The sequence below is a fragment of the Silurus aristotelis genome (genome assembly GCF_946808225.1).
Source record: "Silurus aristotelis genome assembly, chromosome: 11".
Lineage (NCBI taxonomy): Eukaryota > Metazoa > Chordata > Actinopteri > Siluriformes > Siluridae > Silurus > Silurus aristotelis.
Window position 1 is genome coordinate 11,049,734 of NC_139584.1, and position 22,852 is coordinate 11,072,585.

At 39.1% G+C, this 22,852-nt stretch overlaps 2 protein-coding genes across 8 annotated transcripts in view; both read left to right on the top strand.

The window, feature by feature from the left end:
- The window catches only part of abl2 (c-abl oncogene 2, non-receptor tyrosine kinase), a 35,435-nt gene extending 30,484 nt beyond the window's left edge, over positions 1 to 4,951 (top strand). For all 4 annotated transcript variants that reach the window (XM_083555499.1, XM_083555495.1, XM_083555497.1 and 1 more), the window contains exon 11: positions 208 to 4,951. In XM_083555499.1, the coding sequence (XP_083411625.1) occupies positions 208 to 1,871 (1,664 nt within the window). In that variant the 3' untranslated portion in view covers positions 1,872 to 4,951. The remainder of the gene's footprint in view (positions 1 to 207) is intronic.
- Positions 4,952 to 8,916: 3,965 nt separating this feature from the next.
- Positions 8,917 to 22,852, top strand: part of fnbp1l (formin binding protein 1-like) — a 44,225-nt gene continuing 30,289 nt past the window's right edge. For 2 of the 4 annotated variants that reach the window (XM_083555508.1, XM_083555509.1), the window contains exon 1: positions 8,917 to 9,165. In XM_083555508.1, the coding sequence (XP_083411634.1) occupies positions 9,142 to 9,165 (24 nt within the window). In that variant the 5' untranslated portion in view covers positions 8,917 to 9,141. The remainder of the gene's footprint in view (positions 9,166 to 22,852) is intronic. The other 2 variants (XM_083555510.1, XM_083555511.1) reach the window with 1 other exon arrangement.

A 22,852-nucleotide genomic window follows, 5' to 3' on the forward strand; every position in this document is an offset into this window, starting at 1 on the left:
GGGTACTTTTAAGCGACTTCACTTTCAAACCATAAAACGTGAATAGTGTTGAATCCTCTGTCAGCTTTTCTTCGATCTGTGCATTCTATCTTGTCACCATGAACTTGTAAAAGAATGCACCACTATAATTTAGATACATGTACATGCCTTAATAGCATTCTTCTTTTCTGATCTGAGTTATGTTTTTTTTGTGTTTGGGCTTTTCAGCCTCTCTGCTAATAGGTGACGGCCGTTCTAGCAGCTCTCCTGCTTTGCCCCGGAAGCAAAGAGACAAATCTTCCGGTGGCCTCCTTGATGACCCGTTGGATGCCACCTTTACCCGTGACCGCAAAGCTGGCTTCTTTAGCTCCTTCATGAAGAAGAAATCGGCAACAACCACTTCCACCTCTCAGCCTCAGCACAACCTCCCCGTGACCTCGAGCAGCTCCTTTCGTGATGTGGAGACCCAGTCGCTCAAGAAGTACGAGCCCACAACTGCTTTTGGTGGTCCTCCTCCTCCACCGCTGCCCCAGAATGATGGGCTTGGGTTCTCTCCATCTCATGGAGAAGGAAACCATGTTCAGTCACGGTGCTGTGGAGCCACTTTTGGGCAGAAACTCTCTGGGTCAAACTCGTCCACCTCTACCCAGGTGGGCAGCAGCAGTAGCTGGGCAGGACTTGCAGGCTTCTTCACACCACGCCTTATCAAAAAGACCCTGGGGTTGCGCACTGGGAAGTCGTCTGGGAGTGAAGAAGGCAGTGGGGGAGCTAGGCCCTTTCCTCGCTCAAACTCGACGTCCTCTATGTCAGCCGGGCTGCTAGATTTAGAACGCATGGCACTAACGTTACCCAGGAACCGTAGCAAGCCAGCATTGGAACGCACAGTGTCTGCCTCTTCGCAGCCAGAGAATGGTGCCCCACGACCCTCAGATGCTCCGCCTAGAAAGGTGGATGAGGGCACAGCACAGATCCGAGACAGGCCCAAAGCTAAACTGCTGCCACGTGCTGTATCAGTGGGCACAGGGGCGACTAGGGCACCAGGGGTTGGGGGTGAAGCAGAGTCTGATGCTCATACTCAGGGTAGAGTGGGGCAGGATGACAGGCCAGCTTGGACTTCTCCATCTAAAACATTAGTTGGCCCACACAATCATAAAGTCCCGGTTCTGATTTCTCCGACGTTGAAGCCCGGGGCAGCTGATGCCCACATGGTTGGTGTAGACTCACAGGGCAACCGCTTCAAACTGCTGGCTGACAGTGGCACTGATAGGCCACGACTGATCAAACCCAAGTGTGCACCCCCTCCTCCACCCACACTGCGCTCTCTTCAGCACAGTTATAGTACGGATAGTGCTGATGAGGTGACTAACATGAGCCCAGAGATCAATGGGGATGGGGTTAAAAGGTCAGGAAGAGGCTCAGTAGGAGTTCGACCATGTATACCACCACCACAAGCACCTGCTGCTTCTTCCAGTAATACAACAACCACCACCAAGATAGCCAATGGTGGCACTACCTCCACCTCCACAAAGCTGACACTGAGACGGACCCGGCAGCAGGTGGAACGTATACCACTGGAAAAAGTGAGTAAAGAAGCTCTGCTGGAGTGTGCCGAGTGCCTGAGCCTTGCTCTCCATAGCAGTACAGAGCCATGCTCCAGCAGCCAAGTTTTGGATGCTGGTCACCAGTTACTCGACTACTGTTCGGGCTACGTAGACTGCATCCCACAAACACGCAACAAGTTCGCCTTCCGTGAGGCTTTGGGAAAGCTCGAACTCAGCCTCCAGGAACTGCGAGCTTCTTCTACGGGTGGAGGAGGCGGACAAGGCGGAAGTCCCGCTCTGGACAACTTGCACTCTTGCATTAAAGAGATCAGCGATGTAGTGCAAAGGTAGTTGGCGGAGCCCCACAAACCCCCACTACCACAATAGGACTTTTACATGTTTTTAAGTATTGTTTTGTAATTGATTATGGACAGAGGATATTCTCTCTGAAGTACCTCAGTAAAATCACTACAAATGGTCTTTCGCCCCCTCTGTCATTGTTTACAGTGGACTTTGAAATCGCCAATTGGAAACAAAACTTGTAAATAAGCTTGTTGTCCAAAACAAATCACATACAGTGCCCAGGTTTTGGCTACTTATTTTATTAACATAAACAGCCTACGTTTTAAAGTAAAAGAGTCTAATCGATGCCCACGAACCAGTCGATTTACATATTTATGATATTTGAAAGATTCTCGTGATAATTACACAGGTTAATTGTACTCACAAAACCGGACATGTGATTGTGTCTGAATGCACAACAAAACTCACCATAGAAATAGATCAGGCATGTCCTACTTGGGCTCTGTACACACTGTTCAATACTAGCAGTACTGAGCCTTTGGCACGAAGGGTACATCATGCAGTCACTGTCACCTCTGATTGATTTCATACATCTATGTATAGACATTTCAGCATTTCATGGAAGGTTGTGGGTCTGTAGAAATGCCATGCTTTTCATGTCCATATTTGAGGGCATGGTGCTATTTACTTGTGGAATAGACGTATGGTCAGCATACTGTTGGTTAACATGTTTCGTTTGAGTGACCTTTCAAAGTTGTGCTTCAGTGTCAGAATTCTTAGCTAATGTCAGATTCAAGCTTCCAGTTATTTCTCATAGAATCCAAATGATTAAACTCAATAGGGACAATCATAAGATGCATGGTAATAATGGCAGTTAATTCCAGCTGATGTAAGTATTTGATAAATATGTGTAGCTGATATTTTTTACAGTTTGGAGCAAGAAAAATGACAGAGTTCATGGATAAAAAGATAGTTTCATATCCAGTACTTATGTCAGAATCTTATAAATCAAATATGTCAGGTTTACTGGTATTCCTATAGATATGTGAACATTGATTACAGGCTATGACTCGGAATGTTTTCAGAGGTTACAAGCAGGTTTTTGGTCCCTTGACCCAACAGTTGAATGTGCTGTTTTTGACATGGGTGGGCTTTTGTTTGTCTGGATGGGATACGGGCACAAGTTTGGACACTGTGGTTTCCCACTGTGACTATAGACACTCAATGCAGAACAGCAACTTTACTGCAATATTGCTATATATAAGTGACACAACAAACTGCCATTTCTATAGCATGTTTTTTTTTTTTTACTTTTTTTTTTTTTTTTTTACTTTAGAATGTCTTCTAAACTTGAATTTTAAATTATTTTTATTAAAAGCACAAAATTGTTCTTTTTGTTCTGTTTTAGTAAATAAATAAATGAGCATTATGTCCTACACGATATATTAAATACCATCTTTATGTAGCTGGGAGTGTGTTTGCCTAATCAGAAGGATACTGTTCCTTATAGAAAAAAGAATATTGAAGTAAAACAAAGGTTTCCATCTGAGCATCTACAACATGAATGTATCCATCTTGTCAAATGCTGCATGATTTCATACGGCCTGACCAGACTCCAAAAACGCTAAAATAGGGTGCAATTAATTTTTCTTTTCTTTTCTTTCAATTTTATTGACATTAAAGTGATGTAAATTTATTTAAAAAAATTTTAAACACTGGATGCAATTTTAAAGCATAGATGTTAACAGGCTTGCCTTAAATCATCTATGTGATGTAATATGGAAATGTAAGTGTATGATTCATCTCAAATTCATTCAGATTCCTCTGACCCAGAACAAATTGTACATTTAGGGATCAGTTTTTGGTTTCGATTAGATGACTTTTGGTGGGTTTCTCTACCATAAGCCGTTTCTGCAGATTCACGGTGCCTTTTTTGGGAGAGAGTTCATCGTGAAGATACAAAAAAACGCATTGGGATGATGTTAAAGGGGAAAGCGGCTTCTCATTCAAAGCGTAAAATGACTCGTCAGCGGTTATAGGATGTCTGACTTCAGCTGGAAGATGTGCAATGGTTTATCCTGTAGCAGTAAAACAAAAAGAGACAAGGCTTTTAAGAGTGTTTTAACTGTTCTGATAAAGATCATTTATTGGTTATATCTTCTTCCTCATGCTGACTAAATTCTCAGTTTTGATCCTTATTCTGGATATAAAGTTAAAGATAACTAAAGTATAAAGGAGAACTTCAGATGTATTCACACAGCAGGAAATCTATTTGAAATTAAAATGTTTGACAGTTGCATAGCTTTGGAGGGAACGATTTACCCTAGTGCAAGTGATTTTCAGGGAAATTTTTGAGATACGAGAATTTAAAAATGGCAAAATGGTTCATTTTCCACTGTTGAAATGGGGATTGAGTTCATTTTATTTTTTTTCGGTAATTAACATAAAGTAGTGCATCATCACGCGGTCCATTGGGGTTGCCTTTCTGTAATTTGGCTTTTTATTTAGTCTGGTATGTTCGTTGTGTAGTATTTGCCGTAAGAGTTGACGACTACACAAACCTGTGAAGTTGAGAAGAAATTAAACAGAATTTTCTGTTTGCTTGTCCACGTTCAAAGCCATCTTACACAGCAGTTTTTACAATACAAGAGTACAACTTTATTAGCCCTTTTTCACTCTGCATTTTCATTTTTGACACTGTCTCTTTTTTTTTTTTTTTTTTTTATTTATTTTTCTGTTTTATTTATGTATTTTCTAAGAGTTGGTGAATCCTAGAAATTTTGTTCTTTTTTGTATGAGGTTTCGACTAATGTAGTTTAATTAAAAAAATATTTTTTTTTTCTTTTTTATATAAATGTAAAACTTCATTTATATACCAAAGGGCACCTCTGCAGTCCTACAAGTGCAATGACAAATGGAACACTCTTAATTTTAAATATGTGAATTTTAAGGGGGATTTAAAGATAAAATAAAGGCAGAGGTTGACAGAATAACAGTATTTTTCTGTTATGTAAAAAGTATATTTTGTGTGATTCTAATTTAAAGCTCACTTTTAATAGCATATTACTGTGAAGTGCTCCCTCAGTGTTACACTTGATGTAAATAATAATTAAAAGGGTTGAAGATTATGTTGTGTAGTATGTTTATTTCTTTTTTTAAACCCTTGTGAAATATATGATATTATACCCAGACACATTTAGTTACCCAGTGCAAACCAATGCATACTTGAATGCCATACTTGATTGAACTTAGTCCTCACCTACTCGGTAAACATTAGTTAGCCATTACTGTGCAATTAGTGATCTCTAGTTACACATTAGGACAAAGACTGTATTAACGAGTGTGTTGCAATAAGGCATTTATAATCACTCAAAGTTCACAGTATACAGTTTGTCAGTGCAGCAATTATATTTGCTATTCAGGACTAAAAGTGCAAAAAATATTTTTGCTATTTCTTTAATATGTATTTCCAGTGCATATAGCCAAGCCAAATCTACACATACGTATGTTAAATAAATATGAACACACAGGATGTATTTAAAAGCAATACAAAATTCCTTTTACAAATTAAATTATGGGGAAAATTCAGGCACCACAAAATAACAATAGCACTTTTTTGTTACTCTATTACCTTCCTTATCATTAACATGAGAGCTTTCTGTGAAATCATAGAGCTAATCTTAGTTGTGTTGTCTTGAACTTTCCATTTATAAATGTTGAAACCAGTTCTACTGATTAGGATTAAGGTTGCAAAATTCCAGGAATTTTTCCAAGACTAGAAACGTTCCATTGGAATAAATGGGGAAATTAATTTAAATGTAGGATCTTGCAGGATAATCTTGGTTAAAACAACCAGACTTAATGCAATTTCAGTAGCATATCTACACTGCACATTCATCAATTACATGCACACAGCAGATTTACTGCAGGGCTTTTAAGAGCACACCTCCAACATGCACTGTGCATTCCTCCAGAACATAAAACAGTTCATTTCTTCAATCCTGCACACAAAAATTTAAAAATTGCAATCTCAGTTAGTTTTCACTTAAATTGCATAAATATTACATATTTATGTTTAAAACTCCATTGTGCTTTGTGTGAGCCAAAAATGTTATTACTGTATTTTTCGGACTATAAGCCGCTACTTTTTTCCCCATGTTTTGAACCCCGCGGCTTTAACAACGAAGCGGCTAATTCATTGTTTTTTTCTGGGTTTTCCCCGATTTCACAAACTTCAAGCCAAAAAACTGAGCAAAATAAAATCAGACAAATGAAATTTCCGAACGGAAACGAAAAAAACGCACCTCACCTGTGTTCTGAGCTGCACGGCATCGGGAGAAAAACTTCCACCGGTGTTGATTTTTCAACGCACGACGATGCCAAAAGAAAAACTCTCGAGAGAAATAGTTGTGAAAGGAAGGAGGAAGGCCGTGAACAATGATTTTCTTGGTGGGCTACTGTTTTGATACAAGCCGTTGTAACGCATTGAGTCTGGGTGAAGTGAGCGCTCGCTAACTCCAGTTGCAACAGAAATCATATAAGCACAGACAGGTTTCCAAAACTCGTGCTTTTTTATTTTTCTTGGCAACAGTGTTATGGGTTAGTCAAAGAAACTCAGAAATGAGCATCAGAAAATAATAAGGACATATTCCTCAGTCTTGCACACATGCAGTAATACCGGAAAAATGCGGCGGCAGGCTATTCCCAAAACGCCGCTCTGCTCTTAAAGGAGCCACAACATATTTCACCCGTTACAGCCTGTGTAAAGTTCATTAGTTTCAGTGTAGACACCTGCAGCTTATTTATGTGCAAAATAAAAAATCTTTGTAAAATTCAGTGGGTGCGGCTTATATATGGGTGCACTTAATAGTCCGGAAATTACGGTACTTTTTAAATATGTATTAGTTTGCATGCATGTCAGCTTATGAACACAAATGTTTGTAAATGGTACAGTTTATATACATTTCCCCAAATTTCTAATACATTTTCATCAATTCCTGTTTAGTTTCCAACTTGGAATATTTCCAAAATTCCAAGTTCATATGGAAGGTTTTCGGAAAGTTTCCAGACATTTACCAGAAATGTTCTGTTCCTTTGCAACCTTAATATAGATGTCTATTCAAGTATTGTTTAATAATGGCATGTCTGTTAGTGTCTTTTTATGACACATAGGACATCTTGCAATTCGTATACCTGCACATTTATGCAGTCAGCCAATTATGAAGTCAAGAAGCTTTAATTGTCATTTCAACCATATATAGCTGACACAGTACAGAATGAAATGAAACAATGTTCCTCCTGAACCCTGGTGCTACACACAACAACAATCACAGAAAACACAGGGCTAAGGACTAGTGTTTATGTGGCAGCAACACAATAGGGGAAAGGCATGATCTTTGATTTCAGCCTCAGCATGGTTGTTTGTGCCAGATGGGCTGGTTACATTATTTCAGAAACCGATGGTATCTAGAGTTTACATAGCATAGTAAAAAACACGAGCAGAAGGTCACTACTTTGATGAGAGAGCTCAGCAGAGAATGAACAGACTGGCTGAGATGACAGCAAGGCTATAATAATGAATATACTCATTCTTTATAATCATGTTAAGTAGGAAAGCATCTCAGAAACACATCAAACCTTAAGGTTCCTTTCAGCGAAGAACCAGAATATTATTCTATGATGTGTACAGGCTCCAACAAACTGCACAATTTGAGGACTGGAAAACAACCAGGTCCCAGCCCCTCATTGTCAACAGTTCAGTTTAGGTAAGCCTGAACCCATAATATTTCCTCAGATATCTGCTCTTAGATGTCATGAGTGGAGCCCAATGTTTTATTCTGCTATTGTAGCCCGTCCACTGTGAGTTTAAATTTTTTGTGCATGCTGAGATGCTTTTCTGCTCCCCATGATTTTTATATCCTTCCTGGAAACTTGATTCAATCTTGTCATTTAGCTCGATCTTGTCTAATTAAAAGATTTCCACAAATATTTCCACCATTAATGAATGAACAGTAACCTTCGACCAAACAAAAGTGGTCACATCGATCCGAAGCTGCTGAGTTGTGTTGTATTATTTTGTAGATTATTTTATCTCCAAAACTGCAGCTCTTGTGGATTTTCCCAGTCTGCAGTGGTCAGTATCTAGCAGAAGTGGTCCCAGGAAGGAACAGTCTAACAGACGAGCTCCTGTAGCTCAAACTGTTGCAAAAGCTCATTCTGTTAATACTCGACAGGTCAGAACTGTTTTGGCAGGAAAATGGGGACCAACATATACGTATATGCAAGCGTGAAGGGAAAAGTTTATAAGGCTGTGGTGAGACCTGCATTTTAGGGTTTATATTGTATGGTTTAGAGACAATGGTATTGAAAACAATTATACAAATTACAGAGGTTTTGGAGTCAAGCTGAGACAGGTGCAATTGTGATTGAGGTTTGGTCATGTGCAGATGAGGGACATGGGGTATATCGGTAGAAGAATGCTGAGGACGGAGCCATCAGGCCGGAGGAAAAGAGGAAGGTTAAGGAGGAGGTTTATGGATGTGATGAGAGAAGACATGCAGGTGGTTGGTTTTGGGGAGGTGGTAGCTTAGTGGTTAAGGCTCTGGGTTACTACTTGGAAGGTTTTGAGTTCAAACCCTGGTACGGTTAAGATGCTGCTATCAGGGCCCTTGTGAAAGTTCCTTGAATGTCTGTTAAGGGCTGTTGAACCAAGTTTCTTACATCGCTGGGATATGTGAAAAAAATGTCCTTGTGGGATCAATAAAGTATTCGAAAATAAATGAAAAAGGCAGATGTAAAGGAAAGACTGATGTGGAGATGGATAATCCGCTGTGGGGGCCCCTAACGGAAGTGACTGGAAGAATAAGATATGGCGTGCAGGAGGGTTTTACTATTAATACAAACTACCGAAAATGCACGAGCGTTGAAGAGTCAACGCAGTTGAGCGTGCACCAGGATGATCTGGCAACCTCAGTAAATACTTCTGAAGTAAACGTGTAAAACCTGGACCTTGCACTTCCAAAGTCTGGACGGTAGAGGGTAGCATTGAGCCAAGTTTATGATTCCCTCCCCCCCTCCCTATAGGATTGTACTGTGCTTACTGAGGATCTCAGGCGGCTGTACGTAGAGAAACGATACAGCGTTTGGTCGCGCGCTGTTTCTTTCTGGCTTCACGCGCTCTCGGTTCTACGGCGGTGGGAGCGTCTCGCGCGGCTCGGAAAGCGGGGGAATACAACCAACAAATAAATACACAAGCAAAATAACAAACAAACAACGTCACCGTGATTTGGACTGAGTGCCTTTTTTTTTTACCACAGAGATGAGTTGGGGAACCGATCTTTGGGTAAGAAATTTGAACTGCTGCTGTCTTTTGTGTGGCGTCTCTTTTAAAAAAAAAATTAGATCTCAAACCGCTGGTTAACGTGTTTCATTCGAACTTATTTACAACGGCAAATATATATATGGGAAAAAATTTTATACATTTATTTATAAAGAAATATCTTTTATGTTTGTACCTTTCGTACACCTTCCTCACACCGAGCTGTGAATCAGGAGGCTGGTGTGGATATTCCTCAGTCCGGGTTTCACACCCTGTTGGTCCAACCGACACGATGCACTTATACAGACCTTATATATTTTATTACCTTCATTTATTTTTATTTAAATTTCGTTGGTTTGTTTAATATGTATTATTCTGATATATAGTAATAATATCTAAGCGGTAATGCCTGTGGTGGTCAGTGTTGCTGGGTGTCGTTTGCTGAAACAATGCGGATACGGTGTCAACTATTCATCATCCAGACACATATATACACACACATACACATATATACAGATATATTTCTTTTCCTAAAGCCAGATTTAAGCCTTTAGCTTGTTAAACCAGTTAGGTTTGACTGGTTTAAGTGCGTATTACCAGTAGTCTGGGTTCGAACACGTTTATCATAAATTCAGGTTTCGTATAGACACGCGTTCAAGTGTTGACGTACATGGACACGTTAAAATGCATGTATAAGACCCGGGTGGTGTCACGGTTTCAGTTTTCATGTGTTTCATTTCAAATAATAAGAAAAGCAGTCTCGTATTGGTTGTTTTGTCCCGTCCTCTGGTTCCAAAATGAAGGACAATGAAGTCTGAGGGGGGAAAAGGGTCCCAGCTGAAGGAAGGGGTGTTGGCTGCAGTGTCCTACAGCATGACTTCCTAAATCTGAGCTGTAGACGACAGAGGACAGGAGACACAGCTTGTGACAAACAACAAAAAATTCAAATACAACCCAACTTAAAAAACCCTTAGTGGTTCCCCGTAAAACACAATCAGTCTGAAGGAAATTGTCGTTTTCTATTCAAATCTCAAACAAGATTGTGTGTATGATGTGGAAGACTAACTGTTCACGCATCTTGGCCCATTTCTCTGCCAAAGCTTGCGTGTCATAACAACCTTGTCATAAGTCGAGGTGGATTTTTATCATTGCAACTCGCCAGTCACCTCACTGTAAAGTTGCCAGTCGGTGTTCTAAATGTTGGTCGGGACGTTCAACAACAGCTCTGTAAACGGCTGACGTGCTGTCCCCAGTCCCCATTGGCAGTCGCTGCAGAAAGTCAAGCCGTATTCGGGCAAAGTTAAGCTTTTCTTAACACAGGTTGAAAAAATTCGCTGTGGGCTTCGTCCCCTAAAACAATTAATCTCTCACTAGGCTGAGTGACGGAGTAGGATTTTTATTATCGATCCAACCATATACAGTACAGTACACCGTGATGAAGCAATGTTCTTCCAGGACCAAGGTGCTACATAACACGAAACACAAACTTAAAGTATGACATTTAGTGCATAAAGAACCACAGAAGACACTAGGCACCGTGACACTGTAGCACCGACCAGTATAGGCACATTTAAATTCACATATAAGACCTGGGTGGTGCCATGACATTTTTCACCTGTGTTTTTTGTATTTTTATTCTAAGACAGTCATTTCAGATGACTATTGGTTGTTTTGTCCTGTTCAAAAATGAAGGACAATGAAGTCCGAGGGGGAAAAGGGTCCCAGGTGAAAGAAAGGGGTGTTGGCTTTAGTGTCCTACATCATGACTTCCTAAATCTGAGCTGTTGACAGCAAAGGACAGGAGACGCCGCTTCTGACACACTTTAAAAGGAGGTAAGAGGTGAGTGTAGTCTGAGTGAACTCACCTGGGCCAGACAATTCAGGATTGGAAAAGTATTGCCTCGTGTTTATCCAGTGTCTTGTTTCTGTAGCCTCTGCTATTGATGCAATATTCGAACCATTCATCAAACTCGGGTACAAAGACCTGATTCATAATGTGTTTTGCGTTGCATGAACTCGGACTGCGCTCATGTTAATGTAACAGTGTCACCCTGCCGGATATACAGGAGATCGTTTGTGCAATGTTTTTGTCACGCCACCTGCATGTGAACGTTGGGCCGGAGTAAAACTGGTTCACATTGGTGCTTTTGTGATTCGCTGTGTGTTTTGGTGTTTATCCATATTTTTGTGGACAATATGGTTGAAACCACTCAACCCCTGAAGCAACCTGTGCCATAACTAAAGCAGAACCTTGCTCCATGTCCTCATCCAGGATCAGTTCATTTGTCCTCTAATGTCTCTGTAATCCAGTGTATATGTACAGTAGTAGACAAACAATTTACTACTTTGTTTATAGTATTGTGACATTGTAATCAATAATTATACACATTGTATATTAAAGTAAATATATCAGTAATGGAGAGAATTTTTCATCTATCTATCTATCTATCTATCTATCTATCTATCTATCTATCTATCTATCTATCTATCTATCTATCTATCTATCTATCTATCTATCTATCTATCTAGCGAAATCAGATCATATATGGATATAAATATATAGTGTATTCATCATCCTTAGTAACTGCCTATTCAGGCTTGTAGTGGTTTAAATGTGTGAAATTATATCCGGCAGGTGCAAACAGATGTAACCTGCGCATGTGTGTGATTAATTTCCTGTGCACATCTCTAGCCGAGACCAGCTATTTGACTTTGAAAAACCTGAGTGATATGAATGAGGTTGTCTGTCAAAGCCAGAATTCAACCCCATGCTGAAAGTGCTGGCATTTCTACCTCTGGCTTTCTTTTCCCGCAGTGTTTAAAAGGGCATAGCTGTTAGTTCTTATTGACTAAGTGTCACTTAATCATGCAGTAGTAAATACTTAAACATGCAGGTTGAACCATGAGGAATTAGTTTGTGAGCTTGGATGCTGTTATTAATTCATTCAACACGATCAGTATTATAAATATTGGAACTAGTTTGATCAGTGTTTTGCTATGTTTCAGGTATGTGATCAGTAGAAAACGAAGGCAAATGGTGTGGCATTACAATGAAAAGAGTTTGGTATGTTAATGGCTGCGTTTTATGTTGGTACAACATAAGAAATTAAGTGCGTATAAAAAAAATTGCTGAAGTAACTCAGTTTATCCGGTTTGAATTCCAGATTTTTAGCTCAATATATCTTTTACGGGGGAGGTACAGAGACACGATGTTCTTTGATTTTAATGGTCAGAAGCTGTGTGCGCAGACAGGTTTAATGTCCAGCCCTGAGAATGTGTAAATCTACAGGCTCCTCCTGAGTTCAGGAGTCAGAGCGTCGCTGTGTTCTCCCAGGGGTCTCCTATAGCCGTGAAGGGGAAACATGGGTTAGCTCAGTCAAATCATGCCGAACAAAAAGGCGGTGGAAACGCAATCAGTCCATCAGCTGCGTTAAGGAAACGGACATCATTCTAGACAATCAGGAATGAGTCACATGATACCCAGTGATTTAAGCGTAATTAAACATAATTGTTAGATTATCTTTGGTCACATGGGTTTGTTTACTGCCTTGATACTTGTAGTCGTTTCCAAAAAACAGTTGAATGACACAATTTTATTCCATGTAGCACTTTATGGTGAGGTACGGGTTATTACACATGAAACAGTTAAGGTTTTTTGGGTGAGTGGTGCTAAAGTAGAGATACTGCCTGTATGCCAGTTTCCTTCTCTTTATGCCCGACTGGTTAGACCTGTCTGAACACTTGCAGTGCTAGAAATAGATTTGTATTTGTGTGTGTGTGTGTGTGTGTGTGTGTGTGTGTGTGTGTGTGTGTGTGTGTGTGTGTGTGTGTGTGAGCGATAATTGATTTATTGTTTACTCCGGCAGTAAATAGCGTCGGTTCTAAAATACCAGCAAGCACATCTGATTTATTTCCACAATCCTCTTTACCACCATGTCACCTATTAAAGTCGGCACTCAATCTTAACACATTACTGTAATCATTCTAACATTATTTAGGTTGAAGAAACCTTTAATTTAAGCATTAGCTGACTTTTATTTGTACGTTTTCAATGTCAGGCATTTTTCTGTTTTTGGAAGCAGTGTTCTGTCTCTGGCTGTTGATCCTGTCCCAGAATCAAAACATTATTATTTGGGGGTTCGAGCCCATCGGGCTGATTTTTACCATCACTGTTATTATTATTCCGCTCTAAAACTGATCGTGCAGACTAAACCGTAAGGCCTAGAGACTTGATGGTAGAACTCAATTTAGAGAGAGGTTGACCGTATCAACACAATTGGCCAAAAGGGGCGCTATAGTCCAAAATAAAACTGACGTTTTTAGCTATGGCTCGTGCAGCTATGCTTGTTGTAGACTTAAACGTTTTATATTTTTTGGAATCCATGGAAATCCAAAACAAAGATATACGGATTATGGATTCGCTCTACCGTTTTTTTACCAAAACCTACAAGAACTATTCCTAGGTTTTTCACCTGATCGAACCAAACCAGTGCAGTGAAAATTAATAATTATGAAAAAACAAACAAAAAAGTTTTTAACTTTCGACTCGCAAGGGGTTGCCAAAACGTTCAATAGAGAGGGGCAACTTTTACTAAAATGGCTATAACTCATGAAGGGAATGGGATATCTTTACTAAACTCAGTACACACGTGTATGAGCTCAATCTTTGGTCATATAAATACATTTCAGAGCTTGACTATTGATAGCACCATAAAAGGGAAAAAAAAAACTATAATGACTATAAATACGCAACTGTTAGTCTATTCAACTAGAAAATTTGCATGCAGTGTCTCTGTCCAATATGTCCATGAGGACATGTGCGTATCTCAAAAAACATGGCAGCCTGTACAAGGTTAATGAAACGGGAAGGAGCGATACTCACAAGTTTTAAACTCTGAAAGCAGCAGATTTTATGTAAACATTTTGCCCAAATCTTTACAAATATATCTTCCATTTTAGTGTGATATAAAATGTATTACTCTTATTTACCCTAAATATTCTGAATATCATTAAATGATTGCATGTATGATGCATGCCAGTGATATTATTTCGTCCTTTTTGCCTACCTGCTTTTTGTTTGCACATATCAACTTGTGTGGATATTTTTACGTGAGATCAGATGTTGTATGTGAACATGCGCGATGCAGAACGAATCTCAGAGTGTTAGTGACAGTATTATTATGAATATTATGATGATTTTTATATTTATAGTTTGGAGGCTGTGCGTACGTTGGCTTTGTTATAGTGCACAGGTTGCACTGTAGAAGTAATCCGTGATGCCTGCAGTCTGAGCGGGTGTTTTACCAAGTGTGATGTGTGCCAAGTCTAGTAGCACTGCCAAGATTGTGCATACACAGGGGGGGGAGAGAGAGAGAGAGAGAGATAGAGAGGGAGAAAATCCTGTGAAAGCACAAGTCAGGAAACCGCTTGCTTGAGCCCTGGCTATGCTCTGACTACATACAACAAAATCATACATAAAACCAGGTTTTTTTCAACTGTTGTTGCTGACCTGCTCTCATTTGACTCATTTGAATGTCATGGTCAGGAAAGAATACACACAGCTAATTTATATATATATATATATATATATATATATATATATATATATATATATATATATATATATATATATATATATATATATATATATATATATATATATATATAATATTTATTTATTTATTTATTTATTTATTTATTTATTTATTTTTACCTAGTTTTACTTTCATGCCACTTTCAGAACTAGATTTGTTTGCAAGGAACATTAACTTTATTCATGGCCCTTAGAGTTCTCCTTTTGCGTCGGTTTAAGGCTTTTCTTGTCGCCGACCTTGAAGTGTTTATGGCGTTCCTGCCCCAAATACTGCAAGACTGTCTCGATCAAACACAAGCTCTCGCTGTTGTGTGTCTGTGGCTCTTCACAAGCAGAGCTTTGTAGTTCATAATCTTCTCTCTTGGCTCTGTCTGTTGCTCGCTGGCACTCCGTAAAAAGACAAGCAGCTGGAAGTAAATGTGTGCCTGTACAGCGCAACAAAGATTTATTCAATTCAGATGTCAACGTTTACATATACAAAAATGCATGGCGGAGAATGATGTACTAATTGGATAAATATTAGCTGCAGCGTGGCAGCTGTACTGTGCGAGACCACCACGTTTTGATGTGCTGCAGCCTTTTGCTCTGTGTTTGCGTCAAGTACCACATTCAGGCCATTTTTATGTATGGCTCGAACTCCGACTGAAGACGTTAATCCTCCAGACAGTGTTTCAGTCTAAACAAATGTATGCTTAAATGAAGGAATAAAATGTGATTAGAGGCATGCTGTTAAAAATAATCAAAGACAGCATGGTGTTGTAGAGTCTGACATAAAGCAAAGCTGCTCTTACAGAATTTTATTATTTTCCAATAACAGCACGTTAATTTTCAAGCTTTTGTCATAGTAATAAAAATTTAAGTGTAAATAATAATGAACATTTCATTAAATTTAAGGATGTCATTATACACACGCTCCCCACCTTATAAACGAGTTGCCAAAGTTCGTAAAATGAATGTTTTCAAAAAAAATCTTTGTTACTATAGAATTAGAAAACCATTGTTGAGTCACAGATTGCCATGAATCATTGCATCGTTACCAAACTGATTTTTAAGCATGAGAGAAATAAACTGGGGGAATTCAGCAGTCACTGACAATACGTCTTAAACAACAGTGCAGAATTCTTAACACTGATTGGTCAGTGGATGCTGGTTAAGTTTCTATTACAGCAGATATGTCTGTGTTGATGGCTGTAGATTAAATCTATCTATCTATCTATCTATCTATCTATCTATCTATCTATCTATCTATCTATCTATCTATCTATCTATCTATCTATCTATCTATCTATCTATCTATCTATCTATCGCTCATATATATATATATATATATATATATATATATATATATATATATATATATATATATATATATATATATATATATATATATATATATATGGGGACAAAGTGAGGGAGGTGAGATTGAGATTTGGACATGTGTAGAGGAGGGACATGGAGTATATCGGTAGGAGAATGCTGAGTATGGAGCCACCAGGAAGGAGGAAAAGAGGAAGACCAAGGAGGAGGTTTAGGGATGCGGTGAGGGAAGACATGCAGGAAGTTGGTTTGAAAGAGGCAGATGTAGAGGACTGGGGGGGTATGGAGACGGATAATCCGACCCCTAATGGGAGAGGCCAAAAGAAGAACAAGAAGTAGTATATTGTATATAGTCAGGCTACATCACACTATCATGCTGTTCACACCATGTGTTATTTCTTATATATCAAATAATATTTTGCGTAAATCAGACATTGGGCGCACCAGTTGTCCATTTCTGGACTTTGCTGTCTCTTTACGTAACTATTTAATAACCTTTTGAATGTGTTTACTAAGTGACTATTAGATTTCTAATCCATTGTGCTGTTTTAACGCTTAGGCTAAATTTGTGCTCCTACTCCATCACAGGATGGGGAGAAGGTCAACGTTTACTTTTTTGTTATTGACACTTGGTTATATTTCAATACTTTACATCCTTGATGTATTTTACAGATTTTTCCATCCCTGTTCAGATTTTGCTGTTGTTATAAAATCTGGCATAAGATACAATCCAGCATTAAAAAACGAAAAACCTCAGCCAACAAGCACAGCATTTTATTCACATATTCCCATGTCCTGGGAATTCTTCAGAAACCCGTGTAGGCGGTCTGCGTGTTGAGTAACCCACAAAAAAAGCCGATGCTATCACAGGGCTGACTCTGATACCTTCCAGGATGTCTCACAGCCAGATATATATTTTTAATGTATCTTTTTAATAATTCATCAACCAAGACCTGAGCGTTCAGTACGGCATCATTTCCCTCTGAGGACCAGGAAAATGAATTCAGGCTGAGCTCAGGCGCTTGGACTCTTTGGGAATTGGCTGGAGATGTGTGTAGAGGGGTAACAGAGTTCATTGTTCTCAGACTCCCCCCATTCACATTTACAGGGCCCCTCAACAGCCCTGACTGATCACTCAGCCCTGTTTACAGAGAGAGAGAGAAAGAAAACACGGAGAACCGGACTGTGCGTTTTTTTTTTCCTCCTTCACCTTTGTCCAGATGACATGCAAAGCTTTGTTGAAAATCGGTGGAAAAAGTTCTCAGGAGCATTTGGTGATTATTCCTTCAATGAACAGAATGCTTTGGGAACGCTAATTTTATTCGCCACCATCGCTGTCCGAGAGACCGTTTTTTACGTCTCGGCCTGTAAAACGCACAGACAAGCAAAAGTTCCAGGGTCTCTTAGTGACCTGCATACTAACATATTAGATGTACTTGTGTATAAGATCGAGTAGCCTGTTGGTTTCCAGGGTGAGATTTTGTTATTCCTGATTTGTTACAGGGTGTATCATTTGTTTTAATTTGCAGGGTACTTGTCCCTATCTAAAAGATTGTCTAGGCTCCGTGTTTTGTGAGCGTGCTATATTTTATAGCCTGCTTTTAAAGCATGTTACCTGGCTGCCGACGGAAGTGTCCCGCTGTTCCTGGATTAACGAATAAAACGAAGAGCGCAGGCAGCTCGTGTTCCATTGTTGAAGTCTGATCACTGATATTTCTGACATATTTACAGGCTACAATATGATTTCGTTGTTTCTTTTTTTTTTCTTTCAATTTTTGTTTGTTTGCTTGTTTGGGGGTATTTTGTGGTTATAAATACCATTTATCTGAAGGGGGAAAAAAGCTTGTACTCTGCATTACATTTTAATTCAGAGTAAATTCCAGAGTAAATTTTATGGCCTCCACTCTTCTGGGAAGGCTTTGTTGTAGATGTTTAAGTGTAGTTATGGGGGTTTGTGCTTATTCATCAATTACTGAAGTTAGATGTTGATGTCAGGTAAGGAAGTCTGATGTAAAATCTTTGTTCTAGTTTATCCCATTGGCCACTGAAGTTCTTTCACTCCAACTTATATTGTACACGTAAGCACATTGTCATGCTCGAACAAGTTTTTGGCCTCTTGGTTCCAGTGGAAGGGAGATCTTAAGCTTACATTATACAGTGACATTGTAGACAAGTATATGCATCTTTGCTACAGTGGCAGAGAAACACATAGGAGTGTTATGGTCAGGTGTCTACATACATTTGGTCATATAGTACATCTTTTTTGACACCAACTAAAAACAATACCTCTGAGTTTTACTCCTGTCATATAAAGCTGTCACAAGTGTACACTGGGTTCATTTTAACACACGGTGAAACATAACTCGCGCTTTATCTAGATCGTGAATATACATTACACGCAATAGCGGGAATTTCCTATTCTGTGAAGCTCTAAAACGATTCCTTGGGTATCTCGAGTAATTTGGTTACAGAGATTCTTCTTTAAGTGCATTCAAGTGCAAGAACACACAGATCATTGTGTTTCCCATGGACCATTATTACTGACACACCACCCTCTAAACTCTGGTAAACTCTGATGATGATAATGATTCAGACTAAAGAAAACGGCAGAAAGTTTTCAAAGATTAGGATCATTTCGAACTAAAACATGAAGAAAACACGGTACAGTGCGGTTACTGGCCATATGAAATTGATTATATTTTTATTTATGTACAGTGCGTACCTAGTCCATACGCGGTAAATTCCAAGCAGCTTTTTTTTCGAAGACAAGAAAACCACATCGCGATTCTGTGTGCGATAAATAAATACGTGAGTGAGACTAATTTGAGTTTCATTAAACGAATAGTTTCCCATAACCTGCTCTACACGGCCACTGTGGATGGGCCTTTTTAAATGCAACTGTATTTGTATTTTGATGTAATATGGCAATTAAATGCACTAAATGGGTTTTGTTTTCACTGATAATCTTGTATGGAATTCCAGCAATAACAATTAAAATTTTTCTAGAAAGGAAACAATTTACTTGTTCATTTCAAGAGCCACATTTTGTTTTCAGAATAATCGCTAGAATACTCGATTACTAAAATAATCTACAGCTCTGATTCTGTGACGCTCCTGTGGCACTTCTGCCGTGCCGTGTGCATACCATGTCTGTTTTCCAGCATGTAAAGGAAGTGGTTGCTTTTTAGTCTCCAGTCCCTTAAAACAGAGGTTAAGTCAGTACAGGAAGAGGGGGTGGTCGTTGTCTCGGCCCCCTGCTTTCCCAAACCTCGCAGCCAACACTAAGAGGGCCATCTTAGAGTGCAAACTGCTGTTAATTAAATAGCCATCAGAGAAAAGTTACAGCAGTGATGTCCTTCTGCTGTAACCTCTCCAGATTTTTCTAAATCAGCACGATCGTCCAGCTCCTTGGCCTTCCTTCTTAATGATTTCCAAATGAAGGCAATTTCCTCGGATGACAGCACAGCCTGCTGGTGTTCACTCACTGCATTGAGTGAAAAACGTGTACAGGAATCTTCACAATCACACTGCACGTATTATTGTTTAAGGAGTTCGACTACGATGAGATCTCCCTTTATTCGTAGAAACTGTTGCATTTTAAAGCCAACAGCAAATGTACCAAACCCGAGACCAAGAGTGAGCAAAGTACATGGCAGCAAAACTGCACTGAGGTAATACTTGTAAATGTGAAAGCACATTTGCAGTGATTTGAATGAAAAAAAAAACAACAAAAAACACAATCTTTAACTGTAGTACCCCTTTTTTTATTGTTTTTTTTACTTCGGAACAAAGTAAATATTTCATTTCTGGCATTTTTCCCCCCAAAACATTGTGAATTGGCCTTAAATTGAGTGCCACACCGTGACATCGAGTTGTACCGGGCAGAGCTTATTTCATTCCCCCACTGTCAAAGCACGTCTTTCTGCCATTCTGTCTTGCAGAAATGCACTCGTCAGACCTACACTTGAAAAAGTTTCAAGAAGTTAGACTGTAAATAAGAAAACAGCAGGGATTGTTCCATTTTGTTCCTAGAGACGTGCTGAGAGAAAGACAAGCAGTGTATTTGTCTTCATTCGTGTTTAATACGTAAGTTAACATAAGCAGAAATTCTGCACATGCAACTGTTAATTCATTCATATAAGCACAGGTGGTGCAAAGTCGCTTTTTGCCAGTCAAGTTAAAAAAAAAAGTGTTTATTAAAACAGTGAAGGTTATAACACACCAATTAGCTTTTTATTATTATTTATTTTTTTAGGTGACCTGTAGAATATTCCTTTTGAGAGAACATGTTATTATCAAACAACCAAAGACTTGATTCTTTCATTAATGTTAATTAACTTCACAAACACAACAGGCTTGATGTAAATTTTAGATCATCATATCTATGTTGTTTTCACCACCAAGTGTGTACCATAGATTACTTTTTGGTGTGTGTAAGATTGAGTAAGGTATGTGTGCTGAGAGGCAATGTGCTAAGAATTTGTATGTATTATGTAACCAACAACAAAAGAAAGTTAAAAATTCAGAACAAAGAAGCCTGTATGTCAGAGTGAAGTGTAATGATGCAAGTTTCTATTTGAACTGTCACAAATATAAACTAAAAAATCTTTTATGCACATATTTTTCTGCTTCCTATTTTTAGACGAATTTAGTCACTTGTCGATTCCAACCAGTCAGGTCACTTTCACGTGAAATCGGCCAAATGCGTCTTTTTAAACTGCCGCTCATGCTCAGGTCAGCATCACACACTTAATGGGAAACACTAGATGCGTTTACATGGAGCATTGTTGATCGGTTTACAAGTTCAATCTGAATGAAAGTGCTCCATGTAAACACCTCAACTGGAATAAAAATGCCCAAATTGTATTCGGTTTGAGAGTGGTGGGATAAACCTCTCTGTAAACCGAACCAAATAAATATTCTGCCATGTAAACGCGTTAAACCCGATTACTGCTTGAAACATAAAATGCGCTTCCTGAAATCTCTGTGTGATTTCGGAGGCCTCCTGTTCACCTGGCATCCGAATAAGCTCTCCTATCGGATCATTCCCTTGCAGAATTTTTAGAACTTTTTTACTGTGCTCTTGTGAACAATAAATAAATCTGCACAGCTTTAGAGTTTGTATAAAACAACTGTGACATGCATAATGAGAATTGGATTTCTGACGGTCTCTTCTTTTAGGGCCATAAATCCATAAAATGACCAGCGACTCATGTGAAACTTTAGTTTCCATTCCAGGTCACTAAATTCCAGCAATACAACCCGCTCACACCAGTCCTCACTATGGATCTTCATCCACATGCTTCTACTTCTCAGAGGATTGAGGGGCAGGATTCAGATGCCACCAAAAAGCTCAGCTTCCTGCACCTGTCTTTTCCTCACACCTTTCAGCATTAGTCTGCCTACAAATTCACACTTTTGCTTGATTAAGAGAAAAATAGCATAAGAAATAATGGGACTCCATGATGACGAGACACAGTACGCTAATGTGCACATGTCACAAAGTCATTCTGATTAACAGCGCTGGCACACGAAAACACCATATTTAACACCACCATTTTATCCCAAAACATCTAGCGACCTGCCAGCGCCAATTGGATCCCACTTAATGCGGAGTTTGGACACTGGACCTCTTTGAGTGTTTAAAGGCTCTGGCATGGAAAAGCTGGTGTTGGATCTGTGATGATCGCAAATGTTGAGCTGCTGAGCAACTCATAAAATAGCTCCTAGTTTTATAACCACAAATGACTGTATAAGACTGTAGAAAGAACATTACTCATAATCTTTCATTCCAGTGCTCATGTTAGTTCTCACTCTCCAGTGTTCTGTATTGTTGAAAGACTATAATCACACTCTTGATGTCACCCAAATGAGGATGGGTTCCTTTTTGAGTCTGGTTCCTCTCAAGGTTTTTTCCTCCTAACATCTAAGGGAGTTTTTCCTTGCCACAGTCGGCTCATCAGGGATAAATACACATCGTTTACCTAAACTCTTAAATTCTGTGAAGCTGCTTTGAGACAATGTCTGTTGTGAAAAGCGCTATAGAAATAAACTTGACTTGACATATCGGATTAGAGAACGCCTCATGTAAACAGTCCAAAGAATCTTCCAATTGGAGTGATATTAATAGGAATGACAAAAAGGTATTCATGTAAACGTGGCTACTGTCGGTTTTCTCACACACACACACCTACTGACTGACTGACTGACCGGAAATTGGGTATTCTGTCCCTCCCATCCAGCGCTTTCCTAGTCTCCTGGTCACAAATGACTCGGATTCTTAACAATAGATTGAAGGCTTTTTTGGTCAACACTCAGTATCCACTTTGTAGTGGCTGCATGCATCTTGGAAACAGTTGCCCTAATCATGATCTTCAGGAATCCTTAAGCAGTATGAGGGAAAAGTCAGTCAAAGCTTTGTTCCTTGTAAAATCCTCTCAATAAGTAAGATTAATTTTATTTGACAGGTGATAAAGACTGTCCGTAACCACACAAGACAAAACGAGTGTTCTGTTCCTTTTGCTTCCTCGTCTCCAGCCAAGAAGTAGATCCTGTTCTTTAAGTGCAGTACAACATTGTTTTAGAGTAGGAATTACAACAAAGCTTGTACTTTATCACTTATCTTTTTAATGTCCTAATGCAAATAATGTGGTGTTTAATTATTACCAGAATAGCTGATATTGCACTGAGCAGATTTCCGTTTATCCCAGAGAGTCTGTGATCATTCAGAATGGTTTTAACCTTTAATACCCCCGAGCAGCAATAAAATAAAATAAAAGTTTTGTACATAATTTTCCAATA